The sequence below is a fragment of the Nothobranchius furzeri genome, chromosome 3, assembly GCF_043380555.1.
Source record: "Nothobranchius furzeri strain GRZ-AD chromosome 3, NfurGRZ-RIMD1, whole genome shotgun sequence".
NCBI lineage: Eukaryota > Metazoa > Chordata > Actinopteri > Cyprinodontiformes > Nothobranchiidae > Nothobranchius > Nothobranchius furzeri.
The window spans coordinates 85,755,896-85,782,901 of record NC_091743.1 but is presented as its reverse complement, the minus strand read 5'-3'; the positions used below and the strand labels follow the sequence as shown (position 1 = coordinate 85,782,901).

The window sequence follows — 27,006 nt, the reverse complement described above, 5'->3', positions numbered from 1 at the left end:
CAAACTCCTGGGGATGCAACAAGTGGGCGCGGTGCGTCGACTTCCGGATCTGACGTCGACAAATTTTTAGAATCGAGCCGTCGACGTCGTCGAGGCTTCGCTACAGCCCTAGGGATCACACTCCTCAGCCTCCCTGGAAAGGTCTACTCCAAGGTACTGGAGAGGAGGGTCCGATCGATAGTTGAATCTCAGATAGAGGAGGAGCAATGTGGTTTTCGTCCTGGCCGTGGAACTGTGGACCAGCTCTATACCCTTGCAAGGGTGATGGAGGGGGCATGGGAGTTTGCCCAACCAATCTACATGTGTTTTGTGGATTTGGAGAAGGCTTATGACCGAGTCCCCAGGGGCACCCTGTGGGGGACGCTCCAGGAGTATGGGGTGGGTGGCTTCCTGTTAAGGGCCATTCAGTCCCTTTACCAGGGGAGCGTGAGTTTGGTCCGCATAGCCAGTAGTAAGTCGGACCTGTTCCCGGTGAGGGTTGGACTCCGCCAGGGCTGCCCTTTGTCACCGGTTCTGTTCATTACCTTTATGGACAGAATTTCTAGGCGCAGCCGTGGTGTGGAGTGTGTCGAGTTTGGTGGCAGGAGAATTTCGTCTCTGCTTTTTGCGGATGATGTGGTCCTCCTAGCTTCATCAAGCTCTGACCTTCAGCTCTTGCTGGGTAGGTTCGCGGCAGAGTGTGAAGCGGCTGGGATGAGGATCAGCACCTCCAAATCTGAGACCATGGTTCTCGACCGGAAAAGGCTGGCTTGCCGACTCCGGGTCGGGAGAGAGGTCCTACCTCAAGTGGAGGAGTTTAAGTATCTCGGGGTCTTGTTCACGAGTGAGGGTAGGAGGGATCGGGAGATTGACAGGCGGATTGGTTCGGCATCTGCAGTGATGTGGATGCTAAGCCAATCTGTTGTGGTGAAGAGGGAGCTGAGCCAGAAAGCCAGGCTCTCGATTTACCGGTCGATCTACGTCCCAATCCTCACCTATGGTCATGAGCTTTGGGTAATGACCGAAAGAACGAGATCGCGGATACAAGCGGCCGAAATGAGTTTCCTCCGTAGGGTGGCCGGGCTCAGCCTTAGAGATAGGGTGAGGAGCTCGGACATTCGGGAGGGACTCGGAGTGGAACCGCTGCTCCTCCGGATCGAAAGGAGTCAGTTGAGGTGGTTTGGGCATCTGGTCAGGATGCCTCCCTGGGGAGGTATTTCGGGCATGTCCTGCCGGCAGGATGCCCCCAGGTCGACCCAGGACACGTTGGAGAGGTTACATCTCCAATCTGGTCTGGGAACACCTTGGGGTCCTGCCGGAGGAGCTGGTGGAGGTGGCTGGGGAGAGGACGGTCTGGAGCTCCCTAGTTGGGATGCTGCACCCGCAACCCGGACCCGGATAAGCGAAGGAAGAGGACGATCATACTAGAGATGCTTATCTACTGTGGATCACACCAGCTTCTGCCACAATTAACAATTATAATAATAATAATAAATCACACACAAAGCTGTAAACGTTCAATTTCCTTTCTGAACTATTTCTGTTGAGTTTTAATGTTTAAATCTGTTAGATTGTTACTGACAGCAGCTACGTTTAAGTTTCACTTCCTGTTCTGACTGAATGCTGCTGCAGCATGGAGGTGTAGTTCTCAGTCATCCTGGACATGATCATCCTGAGAGTTTTAGCTGAAAACAGCTGGACGTTTCTGGATATGTTGGAGACATTTAGCCTCTCATCCCAGAGGCTTCTTCCAGACTTTGGTTGTGGTCAGAAACAAACACACTGGTTGTGCTGCAAGTCTTTTTCTTTTTTTGTCTAAATGAAGGTGATGTTGTTGTTCATAGAATTAAAATTCATGTTGAAGTTAAGATTATTTCGTCAAGTAGGACCTGTGGTTAGCTGGCTCATGTAAAACATGTCATGTCCTCAAAGAATCGGAATCGGGAATCGATAGGAACCGGAATCGAAACGAGGAATTGGAATCGCATTTGTTCAAAATCAAACAATGCCCAACCCTAGCAACTACTGACCTCATTAACTCTAAATGTGGATTTTATGTATTATGTTAAATGTGTGTTCTATTACACTGAAAAAAAACCTAATTGCTGCATAGATGCGATACAAACATAAATAGATGATGTGTGCCAAAAAGAGAAAAGCTAAGTGGAAAATTTTAAGGTTTGTGGCAAAAATACCAAAATATGCTACAAGGAGATGCTGCTCAAAAATGCATTTCAATAAACTATGTGCTCCTGCTAGTTACAGGGTTAGTAACCTTAATTCCACATATCTGGTCCAAAAGCAGAATTTATTTTGAAGGTTTACTTTCCATCGGCACCATCTTGAATGCTTGTACGCATATAGAGTAGAAGGGTAAAAAAAGTCCAGGTACTCCTACATCCACCTCTGACCCAAACACCTATAGAAATCCTGTGTGAGGTCACCGTTAGCCCACACCTGATCCAGGCTGCTGCTGTTGTGTGTAGCTGATGCACCCCCCACTGTGAGTCATCTCACTGTTGGCGCTTACCACCATCGCTTTAATGTGAGGCAAACCAATAAAAACTCGGGAGTCAATAAATTCCACTCCTCGGTGCATCCAGCCATCAGACAACCCTGATGACTCCTGGTTTATATATTTAGTGTAAACCAATGACACACGCGGGTCATGAGGCTCCAAGGCCAAAATAAAACACAGACACTAGTGTATTTTTAATTGGGATTAGATTACAGGTGCAGCGAGGGGAGGAACTGGCTTCACTTGGGCAGAGTTTGACCATCTGAGGGGCTTGTGTGCTGGATTTTATCACTTTTTTTTACTCCTGTCTGGTGGAGAAAAATAAAGAAGTGCAAGAGTGAACAAACCCTCTGTTCACCTGCCCAGCATGTCAAAAGGAGGCTGATGCAAGAGGTGGGAAGACAAATCTGACTCACGAGTTTGGATGCTCCAACTTGGGGAAAAAATTAAATAGAAAACCTGCATTGTAAAACATTTTGAAAACATTTACTGCAATATAATAAAGTATTTTATTAAGTACAGCAGCCGTTTGACCGTACAGTCGTCCACATGGATCATTGTGAACTAATTTCATTAGTAGTAGTATTCCTCCTTATACTCAGTGACTAGTTGATTGTCTCCATGTGTCCCAATCAGCGTGTTTGCATGAGATTAAAAAAACAAAGTATTGCCCTAAAACACACATTGTTTTTTAAGCATATAAATGCATTGGTGAGGCTGAAGGTAAACTGGTTCTAATGGAGCTGAAGCACGCAGATAATGCGATAGCAATGCAAATAGATTCTGCACGTAAACAGGTCATCCCAACTGAATCCGTAGGACGTTCGCTTTCCTGAAGTGACGAGACCATGGAAGCAGTCTTCTGATAGCATCATCCCCACAAAGTAGCATGTTTAACAAAAAAGTACAGTATGTTCCAAATAAGTTGTTGTTAGGGCTGCACAATATATCGAAAAATTATCGTCATCGCGATAACAGGACGTGCGATAGGCCCATCGCAAAGCACGTCAAAAGCGGCAATAAATGTTTGGTTCAAACATTTCCATCCATGTCATACATCAATTTGTTGTAAACCAGCTCTGTTTTTTACGCGGAAGTATTATTTGACCAATCAAATGTAGCCCTTCTGATATGCGGCCAATCAGATGGGTCCGTTTACGTAATATGCCCGCCCCCTACGAGCTGCCCCGCGCTGCTCGGCTGTCTCCACCCGAAGGTTGAGATGTTTGCCAGCCTTAAATAACCGCTCTTGTTTTCGGCACCACCACTTCCTCCGCGCGCCGACACCGGAGCGTCGGACGGTGCTGCCGAGCGGAGCTTCCCGGGCTGCGCTTACTTTGGGCCGCCGTGCCGCCGCCTGGTTCACCCGCTCCAGCACAGACTGTACACGAACGCACTTTGTACTGAGGTTTCTGGCTCCGGTTAGCTTCCAGCTAGAAGGCTACAGCAGCACTCTCCTCCCAGTCCCACCCTGAGCTGCTAAAGAGGGCCTGGAAAAGTTCCCCCACACATCAAAGTGATTTTTCATTTATGAGCTTTTATAACCTTGTTAATCAGGATAGTTGATTTGCTGCTGCACATAAACTGTCAGTCAGAAGCTCTGCTAGCCGGTTATCTTAAGAGGAGCTAGTTCAATTTGTTAGCTTGTTATCAGAATCATAGTTGCAGTTTCATCATCTGAGCTGCTTTTTAAGATCTAGGTAAACTTGTTCAATTTGGGGTTAAAAACAAACGTTTTCACATATTTTCCATGTACTTTTTTTGCCAGTTCCTCTTCTGAAAGGTAGACAATTGTTTTTCTCTTTCCCTCAGAAAATCTTAATTTTCTCCTAGTTTGGCCCAGCACAGTTCACTTCCCAATTACAGCAACAGCCTTATATCATAACCACATATGTGGAGAAAATGCTCAGTAGCAATGAGAGAATTTGCTGTTGCATTTAAGTGATGTTAACTATTATTTAACATTTAAACTTATTTTCTGATATTTTTATTTATTCAAAAACCCTGGTAAGGGATGTTTTTCTGTATTTGGAGCATCAGAAAAAGTTTTATGGTGGAGGTGATGTTTTAAAGTCACTGAGAAACTGCATGCATGCAGTTTGTTGTTTTGCTGCTAATACAGTAGCAGGTGCAGCTGCATATTTTTGCAATAAAAATGTTATGTTGTAATGGAATTCATGCATTAGTTTTTATTTGCTTTGAACCCAGAGCAGACGTCACACGCCAGACGACATCAACACTGCATACTTTAGTATTTGTTCATTTATCGTGAGTAATATCGATATCGCAATATTAAGCACTGTTATCGAATATTGCAGGTTTTCCTAATATCATGCAGCCCTAGTTGTTGTTGACTATTCCTTCCGCCATTGTACATATCCTGTATCTTCCCGCCAGCATTTGGTTACCATTTATTAGGGTTTCCCCCAGCGCTTAATAAGCGTGGTGTGCCGCCAGGCCAAGCGTCCACCCCCCTTTCCTGCAGTCATGGACGACTAACAATAGCGAAACGAACCACGCGCCCCTCTTCCGCTGTCACGGACCCCCACTCCCCAGCTTAGCAGTGCCTTGGCAGGTAAGGCGCCTTGCTTATGAGGACACTGTCCTTCCTTGGTCAAAGACAATGGTTAAATGGAACAGACTTAACTCACGTAACCACGGTGCTCACGTCATGTGACACATGAGGTCAAGTTAAAATTGATTTGATGTTGGTTAAATCAAATGTGTAAGCAAGTTAGTACCGGCTAGCCACTGAAGATGCAACTACTAAAAACCTAATCAAACATAAACAACTACTTTGGCTCTAAAAAACATTTTAGATATCAGCCTGATAGCTACAAGTAGTTGACTTACATGGGAAATTTGCCCCGAAGTAGCCGCTGGTTCCGGATTCACCATCCTTTTGAAAATACTGCGTTACATTCTGGTAAATTTTTGACCAAGAGAAGGCAACAAGGCACCTCGCGGAGGACAGACACCTCAGTAGCGCATGAACATCGGAACATTGGACGCATTTGCCGCAAACGCACCACCAGTTTTGTCCTGCTCTTGCTTCATCTTGCCCTTCTTGCTCATGTTGATGCTCGTTTTGTTGAAACATGGTCAGTGATGTCATCATTAATGTTTCGCTCTGGTTCAAACTGAAAAGGCTGAACAGATGACATGTGGATGTCGCTGAACAGTCCCTACAGGGTCCCAAAGCTGGCCGGTGCAACCCAGGTACAACCATATGAAGTCACTACTAGGGCCCGACCGATATATTGGGGTCATTAACAGTATCGGCTATCGGCCAAAAAGACGGCCGATATTGCGCTACCTATCCAGCAGATGGCGCCAGCATTATGAACTCATGTTGTGTGGCTCCACTCCTTTTAACTTTGAACACAAATTATTGTTTTGGAACTTTTTTTATTTATTTATTCTTATTAGGGCTGCAACAAACGATTATTTGGATAATCGATTAATCGGATGGGGTCTCGACACGATTAATCGATTAATCGGATTACATGGGGACATTTTTAAAAACTGCTAGGGAAACGTTATTTTTCTCCTTCCTTCACTTTATTAAACACAACATTATTAGAAAACAGTTCAATAGCAGAAAAACAACATGCCATCACCTAAATTGTCTTATAAGGTGTATAGACAGAGACCCTAAGCTACACCTATCTGTGACCTAAAATGCTTGGTCCAAGTTAAACAGCTTAAAGAGCAAGTCAACCCCTACCAGAGTCTAACTCCACTCCCACTTCATGTTTGAAAAATGCAACACATGCTGTTGCCTGGCAGACCGAGAGGGCGGAGCCGCTAACAAATACACACACACTCAGGCTCATGACAGCATTGTGACATCATAATGTACCAGTTTACATCATAGCCAATAGCAGTGGCAGATTTAAATTAAAATACAGTGCAGAGTTTTTACCTGACAACGGCACAACACTGCCAGTTTTAGGCAGAATATTTAAATTTTAACTAAGATGCACTGAAGTGCCAAATTATTGACGACACGCGTCTGCAGCACGATTAGACACTCGTTTATTTAGTTCATCAGCAAAAAAAAGTTTATTTGGGGGTGACTTGCTCTTTAAGGGCAATTCTCATCTGTTTTGTTTGATCTCATCTGTAGACATTTATTATAATTGGGGATGTCAAACAACTAATTTTTAAATGTAATTAAATATAGGCTGTGAATTAATCAAAATTAATCACTATTTCCAAAAATGACTGAAAAAATACCAAATAAAACAAAAGAAAATGAATGCCATCCTCCTTGGGCAACTGCCATAAAGTCACATCAAGAAATGCTGCTGATCATCCCAATGATCCCAAATAGACTCGCATTAGGCCACATGAAAGCAACTGAACCCAAACATATATTAACCAGTATATAACTGCACTCTCACACAACACGCCTGCAGCAACAGTTAGGACTCCTCCCTCCCTTTTAAAAGCGTTTTCGCTTCTGAGGACATTGTGGTTGTAAAGCCACATGTTAGTAGTCTGGCCCCGGTGTGATCAACCAGTTTCTGCGGGAATGTGACGGCGGAACCGGTTCGCAGCGGCGCGAGTCCCCCCCCCCCGCCTATCTAATAGCGTCGTGCTTACAATTTTATAGACTTTTTTTTACGAGCTTAGGGCATGTCTAGCGTGTGTAATAATCCGGGGCTTGGGTGAATCACTTTTGAAAAGTTTTTAACTTACCCGGACACCGAGCTCTCTCCTTCCTCGCTGATGATTCTGACATGCTTGCGTTTAAGACGCTGCATCATCACCGTAGTATCCCCGTGCCATGCTAAGTCTGACCTACAAACGTTGCATGTCTTCGCCTGATTTAACTGAAAATGCTCCCAAACTTTAGAAGTTTTTACTTTTTTGGGGTCTCGCTGCTTCTGCCATGTTCCTCTTGCAAACACCTGCCGGCTCTCCACCGGTCTGCGCGCAACGGCGGGCGGGAGGGGAGGGGGCTTTTGGAAGAGTTGCGCAACACAACGAATCGATGACGCAATTCGTTGCCAACGCTTTTAGTAATCGATTTTCATCGAATTTATCGATTCGTTGTTGCAGCCCTAATTCTTATTTATGTTTCTTATGTGCAATTATTTCCTGTCCAGGGTGAATAAGTTCACCAAGTTTACTTCCACCTCATGTTACTTTGTTACAAAACACAAGTATTACGTTTTATTTATTGCTGCATTTTTATTATTTTAATATTCTTATCGGGATCGTATGTCCCTAAACGTGTGTGTAGTTAGATTCCCTAGAGTTAGCCAAGTCAGAAAAAACATGTTGTAACCAGTTGTTTTAGCATAAAGCAATGGAAGGGAAGGCTTGCATTCACCTACATAAAAAACACTACAATCTATGTGAATTCACGACAGCTCTGGATGCTAAAATTCTCCTAAATCATCCATAATTGAACAAGTTTGATCACACAATTTTATGCTAAACTATGAAAACCAACTGCTGCAGGATCATATTGGGCTGGTTATAAAATGCTTTTTCTGACTTGTCTAACTCTGGGGAATCTTAACAAGACAGTTTTACTGAGTGGTAGAAAATTCCTTTAAGTTAAAATGTATTTGTGGAAACCACAGTTTACAAGAAAAAAATTGAATGTTAGATTTATGCTGTGACTGAGTTTGTGTGTTCTGTTGTTTTTGAGATCTGCTAAATAAATCTTATTTGCATTACTTGCAAACCCGAGTGAGTTATGGAGACACTTCTTTGGTGTGTAATAGAGAAATAAGTTTGCATCAAAAAGGCAGAGAATGAAGGGTTTAAGCTTAAGAAAATTTTTATTTCTCTTTTTTTTGTGAGGGAGATTTATCGGCCATTATATTGGCTATCAGCCTTTGTTAAAAGTTTTATATCGGTATCGGTATCTGTCCCAAAAAAAGCATATCGGTCGGGCCCTAGTCTACCCAAAGTGCATTGCGACGCTAACAACAATGTCGACCTAAAAGTTAAAATATTTTCACAAGTTTTGTAAAAATTAAGACATTTTTACACCACTTTAATATAACTGATACTAACATTTATCTTTTAAGAACCACAAAGTTTTGTAACCTGGGTTCCTTTTAAAACGTTAGCTGACTTTATTAGTCAATGGATTTCCATGTTTCCTCTCAACTTTCTTTACCCCTTTCCTCACAGATTTGGACTCTAAGGGCTTAAAATCTCCAGATTTCTCTCTCTGCTATCGCCTCTCATCTGTGATGCGGCATCTATTGGACAATCGAACATGGTAAACCCGTTTTTAATCAAAAAACTACAAACAGAAGACTTTCTCCTCAGTTTCTCATTTTAGACAAACAAAACAGGATGACTCCACGTCATTGTACTCAGACCCTGAGACACCACTGGGTCAAAGTGATAAGAGGTGAAACAGATCCTCATGAGAGTGAGGGATCCTGACAGAAGACGGCCAAAGACAAAAAGGAGGAGGAATAAGGGCAGGAGCGTGGAGTGGTTGAAGACTCTTGAGAGAGCCTGAAACAAGAGCATGATGAATGTAGAGCTCACAGTTTTTAATCAAGGATCAAAAGCAGGTCCTCTTCGTCTGAGCAGCCAGCCAGTCTAGACTCAGATTCTCCCAAGCACATAAAGCAGCATCTGCAGGATGCATTAATTACAGTAAAGGGCCGGCCCGGACCAATCTCCTGGGTACCAACGCATCAAGTGGTCTAGACGAAGATAAAACAGTCCTCAAGATCTTTTAAGTGTCAGGATCAAATCTTCACTAGAGGTGAAGCTCTAATCGACATCTTTCACATCATTTGGGTTAATGATCAAAAACGGCCCCTGACAAACACTGATTTCATAGTTTTACATAAGATGACTAGAGCTGAAACGATTCCTCGAGTACCTCGAATAATTAGAGTACAAAAAATCCTCGAGTCAAATTCTCTGCCTCGAGGATTCGTTTAATTCATATTTAATTAATTCATGGCTTTGCAATCGCCCGGGGTCATGTTTCACCCGGACCGAAATAAGTGACGCACATGCCCGCTGGACTGAATGCACACGCGAGTAGCGAATATAACTTAACTTTCTCTTAAGCCATGGCGGACAACTTGTACCCCGGTGGAGTGAGAAAAAGACAGAAAATGTCAAAGGTGTGGGACCATTTTTCATGTCGTAAGGCGGAAAACGTAGTCCAGTGTAAATACTGTAACAACATGGATTTAGCCTACTACAACACCACATCCTCCGTGCTGCAGCACCTGTAAATGTCACTTCTGCAAGGGAACTCGGAGCCTCTACAAGATAATGCTTTTTAGCCTGTATTGCTATATATTCTGCAGGCACTGTGCGACTTTTTCGTTTGTAGCACTCAGTTTCAGCTCACACCGTACGTCTGGTAGCAACACGTCGGACTTAAAATGTGCTAAAAATAGCAGTTTTTACACAACACGTCGGACTTTTTATTGTGTTGTTGTCCGTTGTCCCTCGGGGTTTCTGCAGGAGGACACGGGTATTTATGAGTGGCGGAGGAAAACGAAAGAAAGTAAATAAATGTTTTGTGATCAGTATAATTTGACAAAACCACAGCAAACATGCTTTCTCGACAATCCTTGTTAGTGTGAGAAAAAAAGTGTAGAAATTAAAACGGACGTGTGTTAATAGGGAAACAGCCGGCGAGCTGTTTGCGCCGTGAGCGGTTCTGGTTCTGTTTGGGCCGCAGCCGCTCGCAGCGCTACTTCAACAGTTATCCTCCTAGTTTTTGTCTGGCTTGCAGGCTAGCAGATTCTCGCACGAGGGGAAAATCGGCTCAGGTTGTATACTTATTTTTTGCACAGGCATTTGTTTACTGTGAAGTAAAGTTGAAGTGCTGAAGTTATGCAAACTAATTTTGAATAAAACTTGAAGAATAACTGGCAATTGCTTGCTCATTTTAAGAGGTCTTTCATAATTATAACATGCTATTTGATATCAAATCAAATCACTTTTATTGTCACGTCACATGTGCAGGTACACTGGTACAGTACATGCGAGTGAAATTCTTGTGTGCGAGCTTCACAGCAACAGAGTTGTGCAAAAATACAGTAATGTAAAAACAAGTAAAATATAAAAATGGCTAATCTAAGTATACAAATGAATAAAGTAAACAATAAGATAAGAGATATAAAATGTACAGAGGTTGGTATGTGCAAAACAGTGGCATTAATGTACAGTATGGAGCGTGTAATGTTGGAACTTGGTGGAGCTCGCGACGAGGCAGCCATACTCGGCGCCATCTTGGCTCATCAATATATGATATAATGGTTTACAAACACAAAAGAGTAATTTATTAGAGTACTCGATTAATCGAAAAAAAGATTCGATAGAGTACTCGATTACAAAAATATTCGATAGCTGCAGCCCTAAAGAGGACCATAATGTCGTTCATAAGGATGTTCATAAAAAGAAAACTAACACTGCAGCTCAAGTGGGCTTGCTTTAACACAATTCCTGCTTCCTCTAAAAAATGCATGACCCTTCATTGGTTCCTAGCTGCAGTGTTAAAAACTAAGAGGTCAACAGCATTTGCAAACAAACCTCAGCGTTGGCGGTGAGGAATATTCCCTGAATCGAACGATAACGTTGTCAGAAATCCCCACCGGAGTGGTTTTCCTCTCCACTCCTGTGCTGTGGGGCAATGCGAGTCCAAGGCAAGCCAGGAGCAGGCAGAAACAAATCTCTGCTGTCGAGGAAAATCCCCTCAGCAACAATTATGGTGGCTTTCTGTTTAACAGTGTTTAATTGTAGTGAAAGTTTCAGCAGCCGTTCGTGTGGTGCGTGGGCTTTAGGAAGCCTTAGGCCTCAGAAATCTTAAGATTTCTGCATCTTTTATCCCGTTTATGCAAGATAAATACAGCCATTCTTGTCAGAAGATGATGTAGGATCAACCGATTTCAGTGACCTAAGTCCAAAACAAACAATAGCAAGTCTTTCCACCTGATTCAAGATAAATTATAATGACTTGGTTTGTGGTTTTTAGTTGCAACCAAAGGTAAATTCTCATTTTCCACCGACCCCAATGAAAGTGCACATTGTTCAGCACAAACTCGGTCAATCCCTGACTCTTGCATCACCAAAATCCATCATCTCTATTACCTGCAGAGCACCAAACACCTGGCTGAAGGCTAAATATAACCAGAGTGGTGGAGAGCTGCGATTTCCCAAACCAGCACTGGCAACATGACGTCTTGGGTCAATGTGAACTGGTGGATCACAGACTGACACGCTGCTAGTTGGGCCCAGTGGGAACACCAGGGCTACATCTGGTCTCTCAGAGCCTAATGCATAATGCAGGAATTACAGACAGCAGCAGGTAGATGGTTACAGCTAATAGCAAATCCCAGTAGCTACCTGAGAAAAGTTACATGTAATTTTACTTTGTAATATGCATTTTTACCCCCAAAAACGTGTGTTCAGAATAACACTGCTGCACCCTAGGTAATGTAATGTCTGCTTTTAAATGCCGATTCATTACCAGAACACAAAAAATTGTAACATTTCAATATCGCAATATTGTTGATATATTCCTACATATCTAAAAACTGACGGGTGTCTAAATGTTCTGGGTGGTTCATGCTGTACATTTGTTTAGGTTTAGTCTGTTTTTAATTGCCAATTTGACCCCAAACCACTCAGAGCATTTTTCCACACATGTAACGCGTTAAGAAAACATTTGTTTAAAATATACTTCCGCTCAACAAGAATTTCAGGGAATTTGGGAAAGTGGTTTGAGAATGGTGTTGAAAATTGATGGCAGTGAGACACAGCCTCTCGTGGTGAAACTTCAGTTCACACCCGAGAAGACGCGAGAGTTTTAACTGTTTAAATCTACGCCAAAACACCTTTAATAAATAACTGAATCAGAGAAAGGGAACCAAATGTGAAGTTTTAACTCCATCAGAAGTAAATGTCAAATTTATTCAGACAATTTCTAATAGGGCTCAACGATCTATCGTTTTTCCACCGAAATTACGATTTCAAACAGCACGATCACATCAAAGCTGCGGTTTTGACTGGTCCAGGATCAGTTGTGTAACTTTTTTTTTTTTTTTTACATCTGGGGTATTCCCCCTGTGTTAATGGCGGCGGCAAAAGCCAGCGCGGGAGAGAGGGGTGGGATGTACCGTCCAGAGCCGAGCCCAACTCCACATCTGCCAGAGCTGCATGTTCAGGTTATTTTCCCTGTTTTATGTTCCCACACACAGCGCTGCTAGAGCCGATAATAATGGCACCGTAGGTGAGCCCGGGACGCAGAGAGAGAACGTAGTTGAGCAAGGGAGAGAGAGACTCCTCCCACATCGGAGCAGGTTCAGGCTGACTTCTAGCGCTTGGTTTATGCTTCATCAGCGCGAGTGCGTAGTCGCACACTTTAGTTGACTTGAAAGTAGGGCTGTAGCGAAGCCTCGACGAAGTCGACGGCTCGATTCTAAAAATTTGTCGACGTCAGATCCGGAAGTCGACGCACCGCGCCCACTTGTTGCATCCCCAGGTGTTTGTAAATAGAGGAGGAATCTGCCTGTTTTTCCTCTAGTTCGCCCTCTTCTCCGCCTTCACTAACATCTCCGCCAAATACCGAAGACCCGGAACAACGTCCGTCCACTACTAGATTATTTTCCTGTTTTGCCCCTTCGTCTCCCGGCAACGGACAACAACTTCCGGGGTCAGATGTGCGCTGCTCCGTCTCTGTCGCAGATGTAGAAAATCACCGGGAGCGCTTCTCCCTTCATTAAGGAGCTTCTTTCAGACATGAGGAGAGCTGTTTTGGTGGTAGCAGTCTCTCCTCCGTGCTGGTCTGTTTGCTGCTGGGTGTTTTTGGTTTATTTAAACTTGGTAACTTGAACTTAATGTTGGTAAAGCTACTGTTAGCATCTTCGCTAACAGCTTCTTGCGTTGGGATAAGCTGTTACGTTTTGGTTTAGAGTTCATCTTTTTTGTGGTGTAGATCTCCCTTTTATTACATTTAGAGTGTTGTGGGTTTTCGGTTTGGTGTAAAATATCACCTGAGTTTGGTTTAACCCGTAAGACCACTCGCCTCACGCACATAAGTGACCAAAACAAAGCAGCATGGAGACACTCCATCTTCTACCACCTCTCAGGCAGCAGCCTGCACTCCCAGGTTCTACACGTCACCAGAAAACCAACACAATAAACGCAGTGTTATACAAAATGGAAGGCCTGTAGTGTTTATTCTCTTACAGTAAGAATTTATCAATTTTTTTGAGGAATTTATTTGAGATTTTCTGGTTTTTGTTAATTGTGCAATAGAAAAATAATCATTAGATTAATTTTCTAAATAGTCATTAGAATAGTCGACTATTCGATAAAATAATCGTCAGAATAATCGTTTTAAAAATAATCGTTTACCCCCAGCCCTACTTGAAAGCTCAACTTCTCTTTTAAAAATGGTTTGAATTAGGGCTGCTCGATTATGGCAAAAATAATAATTACGATTAGGGCTGCAACAAACGATTATTTGGATAATCGATTAATCGGATGGGGTCTCGACACGATTAATCGATTAATCGGATTAAATGGGGAAATTTTTAAAAACTGCTAGGGAAACGTTATTTCTCTCCTTCCTTCACTTTATTTAACACAACATTATTAGAAAACACTTCAATAGTAGAAAAACAACATGCCATCACCTAAATTGTCTTATAAGGTGTATAGACAGATACCCTAAGCTACATCTATCTGTGACCTAAAATGCTTGGTCCAAGTTAAACAGCTTAAGGGCAATTCTCATCTGTTTTGTTTGATCTCATCTGTTGACATTTATTTTAAATGTAATTAAACATAGGCTGTGAATTAATCAAAATTGATCACTATTTCCAAAAATGACTGAAAAAATACCAAATAAAACAAAAGTAAATGAATGCCATCCTCCTTGTGATGATGCCCTGGGCAACTGCTATAAAGTCACATCAAGAAATGCTGCTGATCATTCCAATGATCCCAAATAGACTCACATTAGGCCACATGAAAGCAACTGAACCCAAAAATATATTAACCAGTATATAACTGCACTCTCACACAACACGCCTGCAGCAACAGTTAGGACTCCTCCCTCCCTTTTAAAAGCGTTTTTGCTTCCGAGGACATTGTTGTTGTAAAACCACATGCTAGTAGTCTGGCCCCGGTGTGATCAACCAGTTTCTGCGGGAATGTGACGGCGGAACCAGGGCCAGATTAACACTTTGTTGTACCCTGGGCAACAATATTCAAGGGCTCCATCATCACGACCCGAGGATCACCATAATGTGGTCACATACAGAATATTTTACTGTAATATGCAGTAAATATACTCAGTACTTGAATGCCTGACAACACGTAACCCGCTCAGGGTAACCTTTGACCCACCTCGTGTGGACTGACCAATGAGGAGAGGGTCTTAACTTGAGGCCCTCTCTTCATTGGTCAGTCTGCATGAGACTGACTCTCAACTGACGTTCAGTCATAGGCAGCGAAGCGTCTCTGTGCAGCGCAAAAGCCCGGGTGGACAGTTTGTTTAATGTAGGGTGATCATATTTCCATTTCCAAACAAGAGGACAGGGGATCTGTGCCTATGACGTCACACTATGGCAACGCCACACAAACCATGTTGGGACCCATTTTTTGTAAGAACTAAATTAATATCAGATTCTGCCAATAAAAGGGCTCTAAAACAATTCATATGTAAATATTTTGCATATTTAATGCAAAATCTCATTTTTATGCTTTGGTGCTGCAACAAGGTTTTATTAATAATAAATTATTATACCTTTTGTTTTACTACAGCATCGGTAAGCTTCCTGTGCACAGATTATTAAGGATGCTTGTTTCAGCTGTGAGATTAGACGATAGGATCAATGAAAAAATAACTAGTCACACACTCCATGGAAACTTTCAGAGAATCCACAAATAGTGGCTTTCAAATGGTTTTGTTACTTTTTGCAAGTTTAGAAAAGCAGCAGATGAGACAGCATGTCTGATAATTTAGTTTTTCATCTGATAATATTAGAATATGTCAGTAATGTCTGAGGGGCTTTTATAAACACCGTATAACTAACACTCCTGGAGAGGGTATGAATTACACAGAGGCTTCTGGGGAGCCCAGTTATGGGGGGGGGGGGCATTTTGCCTTGGCCCCCAAAATGTCTTGAAACGGCCCTGGGTGTGTGACTGAGTTTTGAAGGTGATCTGAATTGTATCAGATGTATAAATATGACATGTGTATAACTTATTGTTTTTACTGGTAAAAACGTGTAGTGGAGATAAATCTACCTACATTTTACTTTTCCACACTTTGTTTTGTTTTCTTGTTTTTATTTAACTATTTTCCTGTCCTGTCTGTCTCTCATCTTCCTGCATCTCCTCATAATCCTCCAGAAAATCTGTTGCCTGGATTCTTACCTTTTCACCTCATCAGTTACTTTTGAGCAGATCGAAGGGATCTCCTGACCGCAAAGCGGAGAGCGCGTTTTCGATGCTGCGTGAGGTGACATCACCACAGCACAGGTGATGAGCTCCGCAGTAGCGCGCTTCAGGCACAAATAAGACAGAAAATAGAGAACATGTGCAGACAAGAATGATCGTGTGCTAATTATAGTTTTTTGGTTGCGCCACTTTGAGAATGGACCGTGCGCTGGAAGCAGCTGCCTGGATCGCTGCACAACAATGCGGAACCGGTTCGCAGCGCAAGTCTGCAGGCTCTCCGTCACGCTAATCTGCCGGTACCGGCTCTCCCTCGCGCTGATCTGCCGGCTCTCCCTCGCGCTGATCTGCGGCTCTCCCTCGCGCTGATCTGACTTGCTCTGGTCTGCGCGCAACGGCGGGCGGGAAGGGGGGGGCGCTTTTGGAAGAGTTGTGCGACACAACGAATCGATGACGCAATTCGTTGCCAACGCTTTTAGTAATCGATTTTCATCGAATTTATCGATTCGTTGTTGCAGCCCTAATTACGATTATTGTGAACGAAATTGAGATCTCGATTATTTAAGACAATTTTTCAATTTATGTTGATTTTATTTGTTTTTATTCTGTCATAAAATTGCTCAGGACACTATCAGGACAAAAATAAATAAGAAAATCACTAAAATAACTCCTGATTCCCAGTATAAAAAGACCAATATACTTTTAGCTCCTAGTCTATGACCCAAGGGCTAAAGACCTTGGTTTAACTCATTTAAGTCTAACCAGTACAGACCCAAATACCAATATCTTGCTAATACTGACAGCAAGAATTATACAGTGGAATTTATAACAAATAAATGCAAATAAATTGATGTTCACAAAATGTTGCGTAGCATCTATTTAGTCGTGTCAAGGTGCTGTAGGAGAGTCCACTAGCACCGTGTCCTCAGAGAGGTTAGTTATTATTTATCAGCGTGAGGAACTTATTTCTACCTTATTTATAAACTATTTATTTACAGGTCCATCAGTTAATGTAATAATTGTCCCAACCACAGCTGCACCCCCCACCCCCCAACCCGGTCTCACAGCAATCAGGGGCGCTAAGTTGTTAGCGCCGCACGCTAACACGTCAATAGTGCAACGTAGCCTGCTGGAGGTTTTAAGGGTTCAGATGAAAACACCCGACCTCTCAGGCTGCTCACACATCGATCTTCAGTTGTCGCTGTTGCGCTCACGCCGTAATACATTATTAGATGTGGTTAAAGTCAGACATGAAAAAATAAATAAATTTTACATGAATAAGTTATGCTTAGCCTGGTGGGGGGAGGAAAACCTGTCAAGATCGTCAACACTCATTTATCTTAATGCTATTGAAACATGTAAACCAAAAAGCATTATATCCACTGCTACCTTTCTAATTTTAAACTCAGTAACTTATGCTGTAACTTCACCTTGCCCTGCCTGCTCCTTGCTGCCCGCCAGCTGTATTCACAAGCGACAACATAATAGTTCCCGCTGCTTCTTCGGGAAACAAAAAATAAGAAAAAACTTGGGATCTTGTAGGCGTGGCGGTGGGATTTCAGCTGTGGCGGGCCGCCACGGCTAAGCCTATGTAAGGGAAACCCTGGTATGGTCCAATAGTTGCTTTTGGTCTGAAATGTGTCATTGGTGGAGACAAATGTGAGAGAACTACTTCATTAGTCTTTTTCATTTTTTTTTAATCTCTGCAGTATATTTATAGCTATACTATGTTAGAACGTTGTTTAGAGGCATGAAAAATGTTTAGGCTACTTTGTTTTCCAAATTTGCTATAGCAGCTTTAATGAAGCGCAACTGAGATCACTTTTCAGGTTAGGTTTGCAGCGCAGCAGAGAAGAAGTGAACCCACCAGATCAGTTGTGCTGCAGAGATTTGTAAAATAATAATATTGGTTATATGAAAAAAAGCAGAGCTGCTCTCACCACGTCGATGTAACTTTACACCGGCGTGCAAGAGGATCAATGCCTGTGTGAAACTGCTGCAGTGTACAAAACAGGAGGCCAAACGGAAAGACGGCGATCAGAATCTGAACCATCGGACTCTCGTACACAAATACAGAACAAAACAAAACAGCTGGAAAGAAAATACTTCAGTTTGCTGTTTCAACTTTAACTGGTAGTCAGTTGGTCGTTTGACAGGCATGGCTTTACTGCTAGTTTATGGAACAAAGTTAGCATAAACATCTCATAGGAAACCGAATGAGCAGAGTTTCTCTCAGCTTTCTGAATGTGACGGTACTGACAAGTGTGCACTGTAAATATTTACCCGTTTGCAGTCGGACCTCACGTAGAATCTGAGGCAGAGGTGGCCTATCAAACAGATCTAATGTCAACACCAGATTATCAGTTCCTCGAAACTTAAACGGGCCTTTCTGTTTTGAAGGAGCAGAAAGATCACAAAGACGCCCGTAACCAGTAAAGCTGGAGCCAATCCTGGACCCCTGATCTGTTATGGGAAACAGACACAATCCAGTGTGGACCTTTTTTTTATATTTTTATTACTAGAAGTAACCCCCTTCTTCTCTTCAGCAATGCTGCACCTGCTGTAAAACAAATGATTCTAGTCTTCTGGATGAAAACATGATGGACCCAGCATATAATCTGTCTTTACGTTGTTTCAACAAACTTTAAAAGCTATTAATTGAAGTTGATGCACGTTTTTCCGGTCTGTCACTGTGAAAGGTCTTTGAAGGAAGTTTTGTCTCAATTCGGTGTAGTGCTGATTTGTGACGATGACGTCAACAAACTAAATTGTTGATAATTAATTTAATAATCAACGTTGTTTATTCTATGAAGCATTGCTGTCTTTTGATCTTGCCTGCTGCGGTACGTTCTGCTGCTTTCTGCTCAAGGCACATGTGCAGTAATGACCAGCTGTGTCAAGCCTAGTTTAGACTTCTCTGTCCGCGTCGGGACTGAGACACATAACGTGGGTGACGGAGACATGCCCAAATTTTTTTTATTTCCTTCAGAACAGACGGAAATGGCAAGCTTGTGATTAGGACACAGCTTTCTGTAAATTCATCAACAGCATCGTCTTTGTCGCTTCAAAAAACAAAAAGATATTTAGCGGCAGATAGGGCTGCAACGATTCGGCGATGTTGTCGACAATAGCAATTGTCACCAGACGTGTTTTTTCCGACCGAGTGAGGCATCTCACTTCATTACAATCTCTGCCGAGAGTCGCACATGCGCAATATAGCTTCTCTGTTGAGCGCCAACTAACAGAAATGGCGGCGTCCAAAACAGCAGCTACGCATACCAAAACATCAAAAGTTTGGGAGCATTCTAGCCTGGATTCGGCGAATAAAAAGACTACCTGTATTATTTGCAAAGCAGTCCTTGCACATCATGGCAGCACCTCTGTGATGCATGAACACTTAAAGAGAAAGCACGTCGGACAGTTGAACGAAACAGAGTCTGACTCAACTCAGTAAGATTTAAATATCACAAAAGCAACCATGTTTTGTTTTGGATGTACATTGTACATTTTTAAACATATTTTCGTTATTTAAAAAAAAGAGGGATTTAATGTTATGTGGGACTGTGCCTGACAAAAATATTTTAATTTTATTTATGCATTTATGTCTATACTGACTGAGCACTGTGCCTAATTGGTGTTAGACAGGGTCATTTTTATTTTCTTTTAGTATGAATCGGCCTATCAGCAGAAAAGTTCAATAAAATATGCATTTTCCATTGAAGTACCCATCTTTCTTGTGTTTATTATCATTTTTCACATAATTAAAGCAATCTCATGCTAAATTTAAGAAAAATTTTATAATTATCCAATTAGTCGACTAATCGTTTCAATAGTCGGTGACTGGTCGACTTTTAAATTAGTCGTTAGTTGCAGCCCTATTGTAGAACAAGAGCGCTCTCTTTTAGCTCTGTAACGTAGCGAGATAAAATAAATCATCAGCGTTTGTAACATTAGAGAGAATACGTGACATACATACGTGTTCTAAACATGTAATCGCCAACACTACAGTTGTTGCTACACCTATGATGCTAGCAGCTAACAAGAGGTAAACTTACAGAGGCGACTCTACGATCTCCGCAGTCACGTACTTGCTTTTAAAATGCTCGTGCATCGCCGATGTGCTCCCGTGAAATGAGTCTGAACTCTACTTCTTCTCAGTTGTTTTAATAAAATGCTTCTCAACCTTTGAGCTCCGTTGCCGACTCGCTATGATGAGTTATTTCTCCGGTGATTCTGATCCAAACACTGAGCTGGAGTGGCACTACTGCGCATGTGCCTCGACATATGTAAGCCGCGGCTGACACGGACGGCGACTAGTGAGCAGAGAGGCAGGAAGCAAATGCCGAATGTGCCGCAGCAGGCGAGATTTTAAACATGCTCATACAATAAACTGTGTCAACTATTTTTTTTGCCGACGATGTCATGACGCGTCGACTAATCGTGGCAGCCCTAAACAATAGTAGTGGTGATTTTATTACCTCCAACACAAATATAACGTATTTGCTATAACATTACCAACACTGATGATTTATTGCATCCTGCTAGGGTTGCACAATATATCAAAAAATTATCGTCATCGGGATAACAGGACGTGCGATAGGCCCATCGCAAAGCACGTCAAAAATGGCGATAAATGTTTGGTTCAAACATTTCCATCTGTGTCATACATCAACTTTTTGTAAACCAGCTGTTTTTACGCGGAAGTATTATTTGACTAATCAAATGTAGTCCTTCTGATATGCGGCCAATCAGATGGGTCCGTTCACGTAATACGCCCGCCCCTACGTAGACCCTTATGGAAAGCAACACCCGAACTGAGTTTAAGCGGCGCCGTTCCCTTGTTCGTCATGCTGGCTCAGAGCAACGAACGCACTTTGTGCTGAGGTTTCTGGAATCAGCGCTGCTTTTAAACGTGAAAAGTTCCCCCACACATCAAAGTGATTTTTCATTTATGAGCTTTTATAAACTTGTTAATCAGGATAGTTGATTTGCTGCTGCACATAAACTGTCAGTCAGAAGCTCTGCTAGCCGGTTATCTGAGAGGAGCTAGTTCAATTTGTTAGCTTGTTATCAGAATCATAGTTGCAGTTTCATCATCTGAGCTGCTTTTTAAGATCTAGGTAAACTTGTTCAATTTGGGGTTAAAAACAAACGTTTTCACATATTTTCCATGTAGTTTTTTACCAGTTCCTCTTCTGAAAGGTAGACAATTGTTTTTCTCTTTCCCTCAGAAAATCTTAATGTCCTCCTAGTTTGGCCCAGCACAGTTCACTTCCCAATTACAGCAACAGCCTTAAATCATAACCACATAAGTGGAGAAAATGTTTTATTTCTATACATGTTTTTGCTGTCAAACTTCCATAATGTCCCTTTAAGAATATTAATTTCTCAGTGAACTGTGTAAAAATATGTTGTAAATTATTAAATATTCATGATTAGAAGAGCTCCGCTGTAAATAAAAAAAAAGTTTAGCTTATTTTTCCCTATTTTGCCTCACAATAAAAGTAAAAAAAAATGTAATGTTTGCATTTCAGAGGCTGTATGACTTCATAATCTGGTTGTTATCAACAGACTTTGACTTTAAATAAAGAAAAAAAATGGCTAAACTTGCATTTTCTGTGTACAAAGTACCCATCTTTTAGGTAAACATCAGAATATGTGATAATTTTTTTTTTTTTTTTTTGCTGCACTCAGAAGTAGAGCACCTGAGAAAAACCCTCCCTGGGCCAAGTGCTCTGCCCTCATCAGAGGGTTCTTGGTGTCATCACAAACTCAGCCAATTCAACTTGGATTTTGCAGTGAATTATTATTCTACTTCAAGTGGAAACCATTCATTTCCCCACTTCAGACAGTAATGAGCAAGTAGGATAATCATCTGCTGCACTCTGCAGTACAGTCAGCACCTGGCTCACACTCGGAGCCGCCCTGACTATTACCGAATTTGAGAAACCTTTTCATTTTTACCCAAAGGCTCAAAGACACTCCAGGGCTCACAGTGGAACTATTCTACTGCTACTTCAGAGCGTATTTCACGTCCTTCTGCAGCTTTTATACCGAGTTTTCCCTCTCCTTGGACACTTACGCCATGTCTTCCAGGCTGCTCATAAACCAGTTTTGTTTTCTTGCACAAACATGCAAACCCCGGTGTGGAGCAGACAGAAATCTGACTGAAACGTCATTCTCCACTTAACTTGAATGCTTTCCTGCACACAGCCACCGGAGAAAATCGGCCCCCAGGCCTTATCTTTGTTTTGCAATCTCTGCTTAGGCAATTCCTGTCTCCAGTCAAATCATCAGATAACACAAACTGCTGCTATCAAAACTGGAAGTTTAAAATCACCGGGATGAAATTTGGCACCTTCCCGTCGGCAACTCGACGACCCGACCAGGTCAGACAAGTCAACACACCCCGTTCGGGTTCCGAGGAACGACAGATTAGCCAAAACCACGGGGGTTTAGCTTTGGCTTTTGTAAAACACACTGGAAATTAATTTTTAAAAACACTCATTTCCTCTTGGCACAGAGGCTTCAACAAGCATTTCCTCTCAAATATCTAGCGTGCAAACCAGTAGAGGCAGATCCGCTGGTCACGCCACCTACGTTCACATAGACAGCACCTCCTGGCCGACCTTTTATCACCTTGTTGACACAGATGAAATGCTTGCCATCATGGAAATGGGGACGAGTCACTGAAATATTTGCTAGAAATTACTTCACTGCCACTACAATGTGTGAATGCAGAACCAGTTTATCTCAATTCTGCTATGGAAATCAAGCTGTTGTTGTGTTTAGGTCACAAAAAATAAACTAATAATAAATATATAAATATTAATAATAAATAATCCTAATGTGTTTGGATTATTTGGATGTTTTGTTTGTTTTTTGTGGAAAACAATAAGTCTGTAATGTGGTATTTTGGTTAGAATGCTGCTGACACATATCGGAGGTGTGTTTAAAATGCACTGATTTCTTATTTATTTTTGTACATTTCCCCGGGCTGCATCGAAAACTGGCCACCAAAAATATTTGGCTGCAAATTACCCAAATATGCCTTTCCGGTCGAAAGACCTAAATCACCAAAACAACACGGCCAAAATACGCAATCAGGTTAACCCCATTTTTGTTACATGTCCCTCCGACCTCTTGAGGCAACTTGCTCTTTGCGTCTTCAGTTGTAATTAATTTTTAGTAATGCCGTTTTTTTATGATAGTTGTTTTATTTCAGTTTGTTTTGGGCATCATGAAAAAGAAGTGAAGCGGCTCTCACGTGATCATTTTAGACCAACGTGATAAACAGAAATGCAACATGGCAGTGTAGTCAGTGTCCGAATTAGTGCCGATTTTTTTTACGGATTTTTCATTTTTATTCTTCTCCGCTAACTCTATATGGACACATGAGCCACAAAAAGCCAGGAAAAATCCAACATGGCGGTCTGATATAAAATCCTGGCTGCTACTCTGATTCAAAAATTCATACCTAGAAAAACCTAGGTGGCGCTATTGTGAAGGTCAATACGTTTTAGCAAATAACTCCCAAACCATAGGTCTTACCTTCAAAAGCGTTTTAATATCCTTGATCCTTGGATGATTCTGTATTTTTTTTGTATTGGCCACACCCATTTCCGCCTAACTAAATTTTTGCTAAATGGCAATAAACACGAAGTCTAGTTTTAATCACTAATCCGTTGTTTTTCATCAAATCAACCTGAAACTTTGTACATTGATCTATTGATGGAGAGAAGTTGTTGTTATGAAGAAATTTGCAGAAATATTGAAAATTGGGCTAATGACACAATGTCAAATCCAGTGCGTTAGCTAGCACATGCCCTAAATTACGATACTGTCAACATTTTTCAAGATCAAATGATGAAACTCTAGAGTCTTACAAAGTGTGATCTGTAAGCCATATGTACCTAATTTTGGTCTAATTCACCAATAGGGGGTGCTAAGAAATCAAAAAGTTTTTTCCAGCTAAACGGCTTGATGGATTTCCACAAAACTTGGCACAGATATTTATCATCGGACCCTTAAGCCATATACTAAAAATGATTACAAAGTGGGCGTGGCTTATAGGCTTTAAAAAAAATTTGCCCTTTGACTCATGAAAAATATATATTCTATACAGAATTTAACAGATCATATCCATAATAGTGTCATCTACAAACACATATATTTTTTTAAATGTGTCCATTGGGTGGCACTGTTGTACCCAAAAAATGCTTTTGGTAGTTTTCTCCAAATGTCTTCAGTTTAGAAACAAATTTTGTTATCCTGGGTGTTCTTTGAGTCTATCAAATTTAGACGAATATTTAAAAAAAGTTTTACACGTATGCAAATTGGTAGAAAATTGCATAATATGTCAAACATACTTTCGTTAACTCCTCTTGGCCGTCAAACTCAATTAAGTAAAAACTTTGCCTGACAAGATAGGACGAGTGGATGACCAAACGATGTGGATGGATTTTTGATATTTTATTTAGTTTAGGAAATTTACCAATTTAAAATATATATATATTTTTTTTTTTACTGAAAAAGTTTTTGGGGTAAAACTTTAAAAGATTTTGACATTTTTCAAAGCTCTTCATAACAACAGTACCAAGGTTTTTACTGCATTCAAATTTGCGTGGCGGCCGCCTCCAGCTAATTTTGTGCCGCCCCAGCTATATGGGTGTTATTTTAACTGCAGTTGCAGCGTTGCGCCACTACAGGGACGCAGTATCAGCAGCGGTGCACCAAAAAAAACGCTGCAGACAAAGAGCAAAAATTGCTTTTCTCGCTAGTTGGTAAATATCTATGGTTGGTGCTGTTGACGTCCTGATTGTCCCCCAGGCTCTTCCATATCAGAGCAGGGCTGTACAGAGCGACGAAAAAACTGTGCGTGTCTTGTCTATTTTTAGACGTAGCACTGGTGCAACATCTTTAAATGACTATTTTCCCCAGAACTTTGTTGAACAAAAGTAAGTTACATGTAAGAAAAATGCTTTTTACTGGCGCACAGTGTGGTCATCTGGATGCAGTGGAGGAAAATACAGGAACCAGCAAAGGCAGAACCGGTCCAAAGGTTGGGATCAAAAGTGCCGCTACACGCAGATTGGCTAATGCTAAAGCTAACGGGTAGCAGTCTCACGATCAAGTGGCGCACAAAAAAATATATGATGATCGTAAAACTAGGAAAGACTAAACTATACAAGTGGATGAAAAGTCCCCACCATCTTGTTTATTCTGCATCCTGCAGCGCTACGGATCAGAACCGCTGCAGATTAGTCACATTACTGCTACAATTCTACGGCAATGCATTGTAGTATATAATTCACAGAAATCTCCATCTTTTAACATAATTTAAACTGGATTATTGCCAACCCGTACATAATAGACATGCCACCATTACATTGTTAGCAGCAGAAATTAAATGTTATCACCATTTACAATACAAATGCATGTTAATGAAATGCATTATATTTTTCTGGATATATTTGTGTTATTTTGACTAAGATGAGTGTTATTAATACAAACCTAAAATGTTACTGAAATGTAGGTCGAATTTTTAAAAATATTTTAACTATAAATATCAGACGGGAAAAAGGGAACTAAACATCAATCTAATGCATATTATTGAGCCTTTTATAATATTAATAATTAAATAATAATAAAAGGGAGTTTCCTCTCCACTGTCGCTACATGCTTGCTTGGTATGAGGATTGCTGTGAAGTCTCTGACACAACAAGTCAGTGTCTCAATGAACTTTGTTGTGTTTTCTTGTGTAGGAAACTCAGTGCCCTGTTTGATCAGGTTTTAGACATAACTGGTGTGAGCAAACCATCAACTTGTGTCTTAAACTTACGATACACTAATTAAAAAGAAAACTGACCAATTTAAACATAAAAACAACTCATCCTTACGAAACAAAAACAGGCAATTGCTTATTTATAGATTTACAAGATAAATCAGTATCAGCTGGTCAGAGCTGTACACAAATCTGAAATCTAACCCACAATACCAGAACATGCGCATCTCTACTAAAATACGTTGGAATGTGTTTTACTGCAAAAAGCACATGTTGTTCAAGTTACATTCAGACTCATGTCATGTGCTTTTCAACAGGAAACCAGAAGTAATCCCAAACTTTTGATCTTGTTTTCTTGCATTTCCAGTCTACAAATCCAGTCTCCTTACGAATCACACTCATCTGATGTCAAGACGTGACTTTTGATCCAATTATTTACTCTACAATCCCCTACTCTACACAAGTCCTCTCTAGTTTTCCGATTAACCTAAACTAAAGCCCAATTTGTACAAGCCTGCTCCACTCAGAGCTCCACAAAGGCCCCTTGAGAGCCTGCGGCCCCATCTTGAGCGGACTAAATATGCAACATGCACAATCACACAAGGAGGCAGCAAATAAAGGGCACTAATAAGAGAGGCTGCAAGTGAGTTGCTTTCCACCCTTCCCACAGGGATGCATTGCAATACACATTGCATTCTTTGCACACAAGAACATGCAGCGCATTGCACTCTGCAGAGGTAACAAGGAGCACTGCATTGGATTCCCCTCGGCTGACAATGAACCATGCACAGCCCCTCCACACCCACCTGAAGAGCAGGAGATGAGGAAAACGGCGATGGCCAGTTTTGTAGCGTCTCCCATTTTCCATCCGAATCTGATCCTCTCGCTGTTAAGGTGATTTAAAAGCACTCCAAACAAAACAAACCTCAAAAAAGACAATAGTTGGATTACATTAAATGTCTTGCTGCTTCAAGGAGCACCGTCTCTGGAAAAGAAGCATCATTAAAAGTCCAAATCCAAAATATTCCAGGTAATGTAAGCCTTAGGAGTCAAAAAAAAAGGACCAGGATGAAGAGGAGATTTCCAGGTTTACACACAAGCAATGGAGGGCGACTTGTTGGCACCAGGGCAGCCGTGTACTTGCAAGCTCTGCAGCATTGTTATGAACAGATCACTTGAGCCTGATAAGTTATTTTCAGAACAGCGGCGCAGAAAGCCGAGCCACAGCCGAGCAGGGCTAACATCCATCGGACTTGAAATCAAGCGCACTCCGCTCTCTAATCAAACTTCTCCTCGGTGAGCTCATTAG

At 41.6% G+C, this 27,006-nt stretch overlaps 1 protein-coding gene across 2 annotated transcripts in view; it reads right to left on the bottom strand.

Moving 5' to 3' along the window:
• LOC107384683 (activin receptor type-2A) overlaps window positions 1-26,788 on the bottom strand; it is a 90,097-nt gene extending 63,309 nt beyond the window's left edge. For both annotated transcript variants that reach the window (XM_015958055.3, XM_015958056.3), the window contains exon 1: window positions 26,504-26,788. In XM_015958055.3, the coding sequence (XP_015813541.1) occupies window positions 26,504-26,558 (55 nt within the window). In that variant the 5' untranslated portion in view covers window positions 26,559-26,788. The remainder of the gene's footprint in view (window positions 1-26,503) is intronic.
• Window positions 26,789-27,006: the final 218 nt, after the last annotated feature.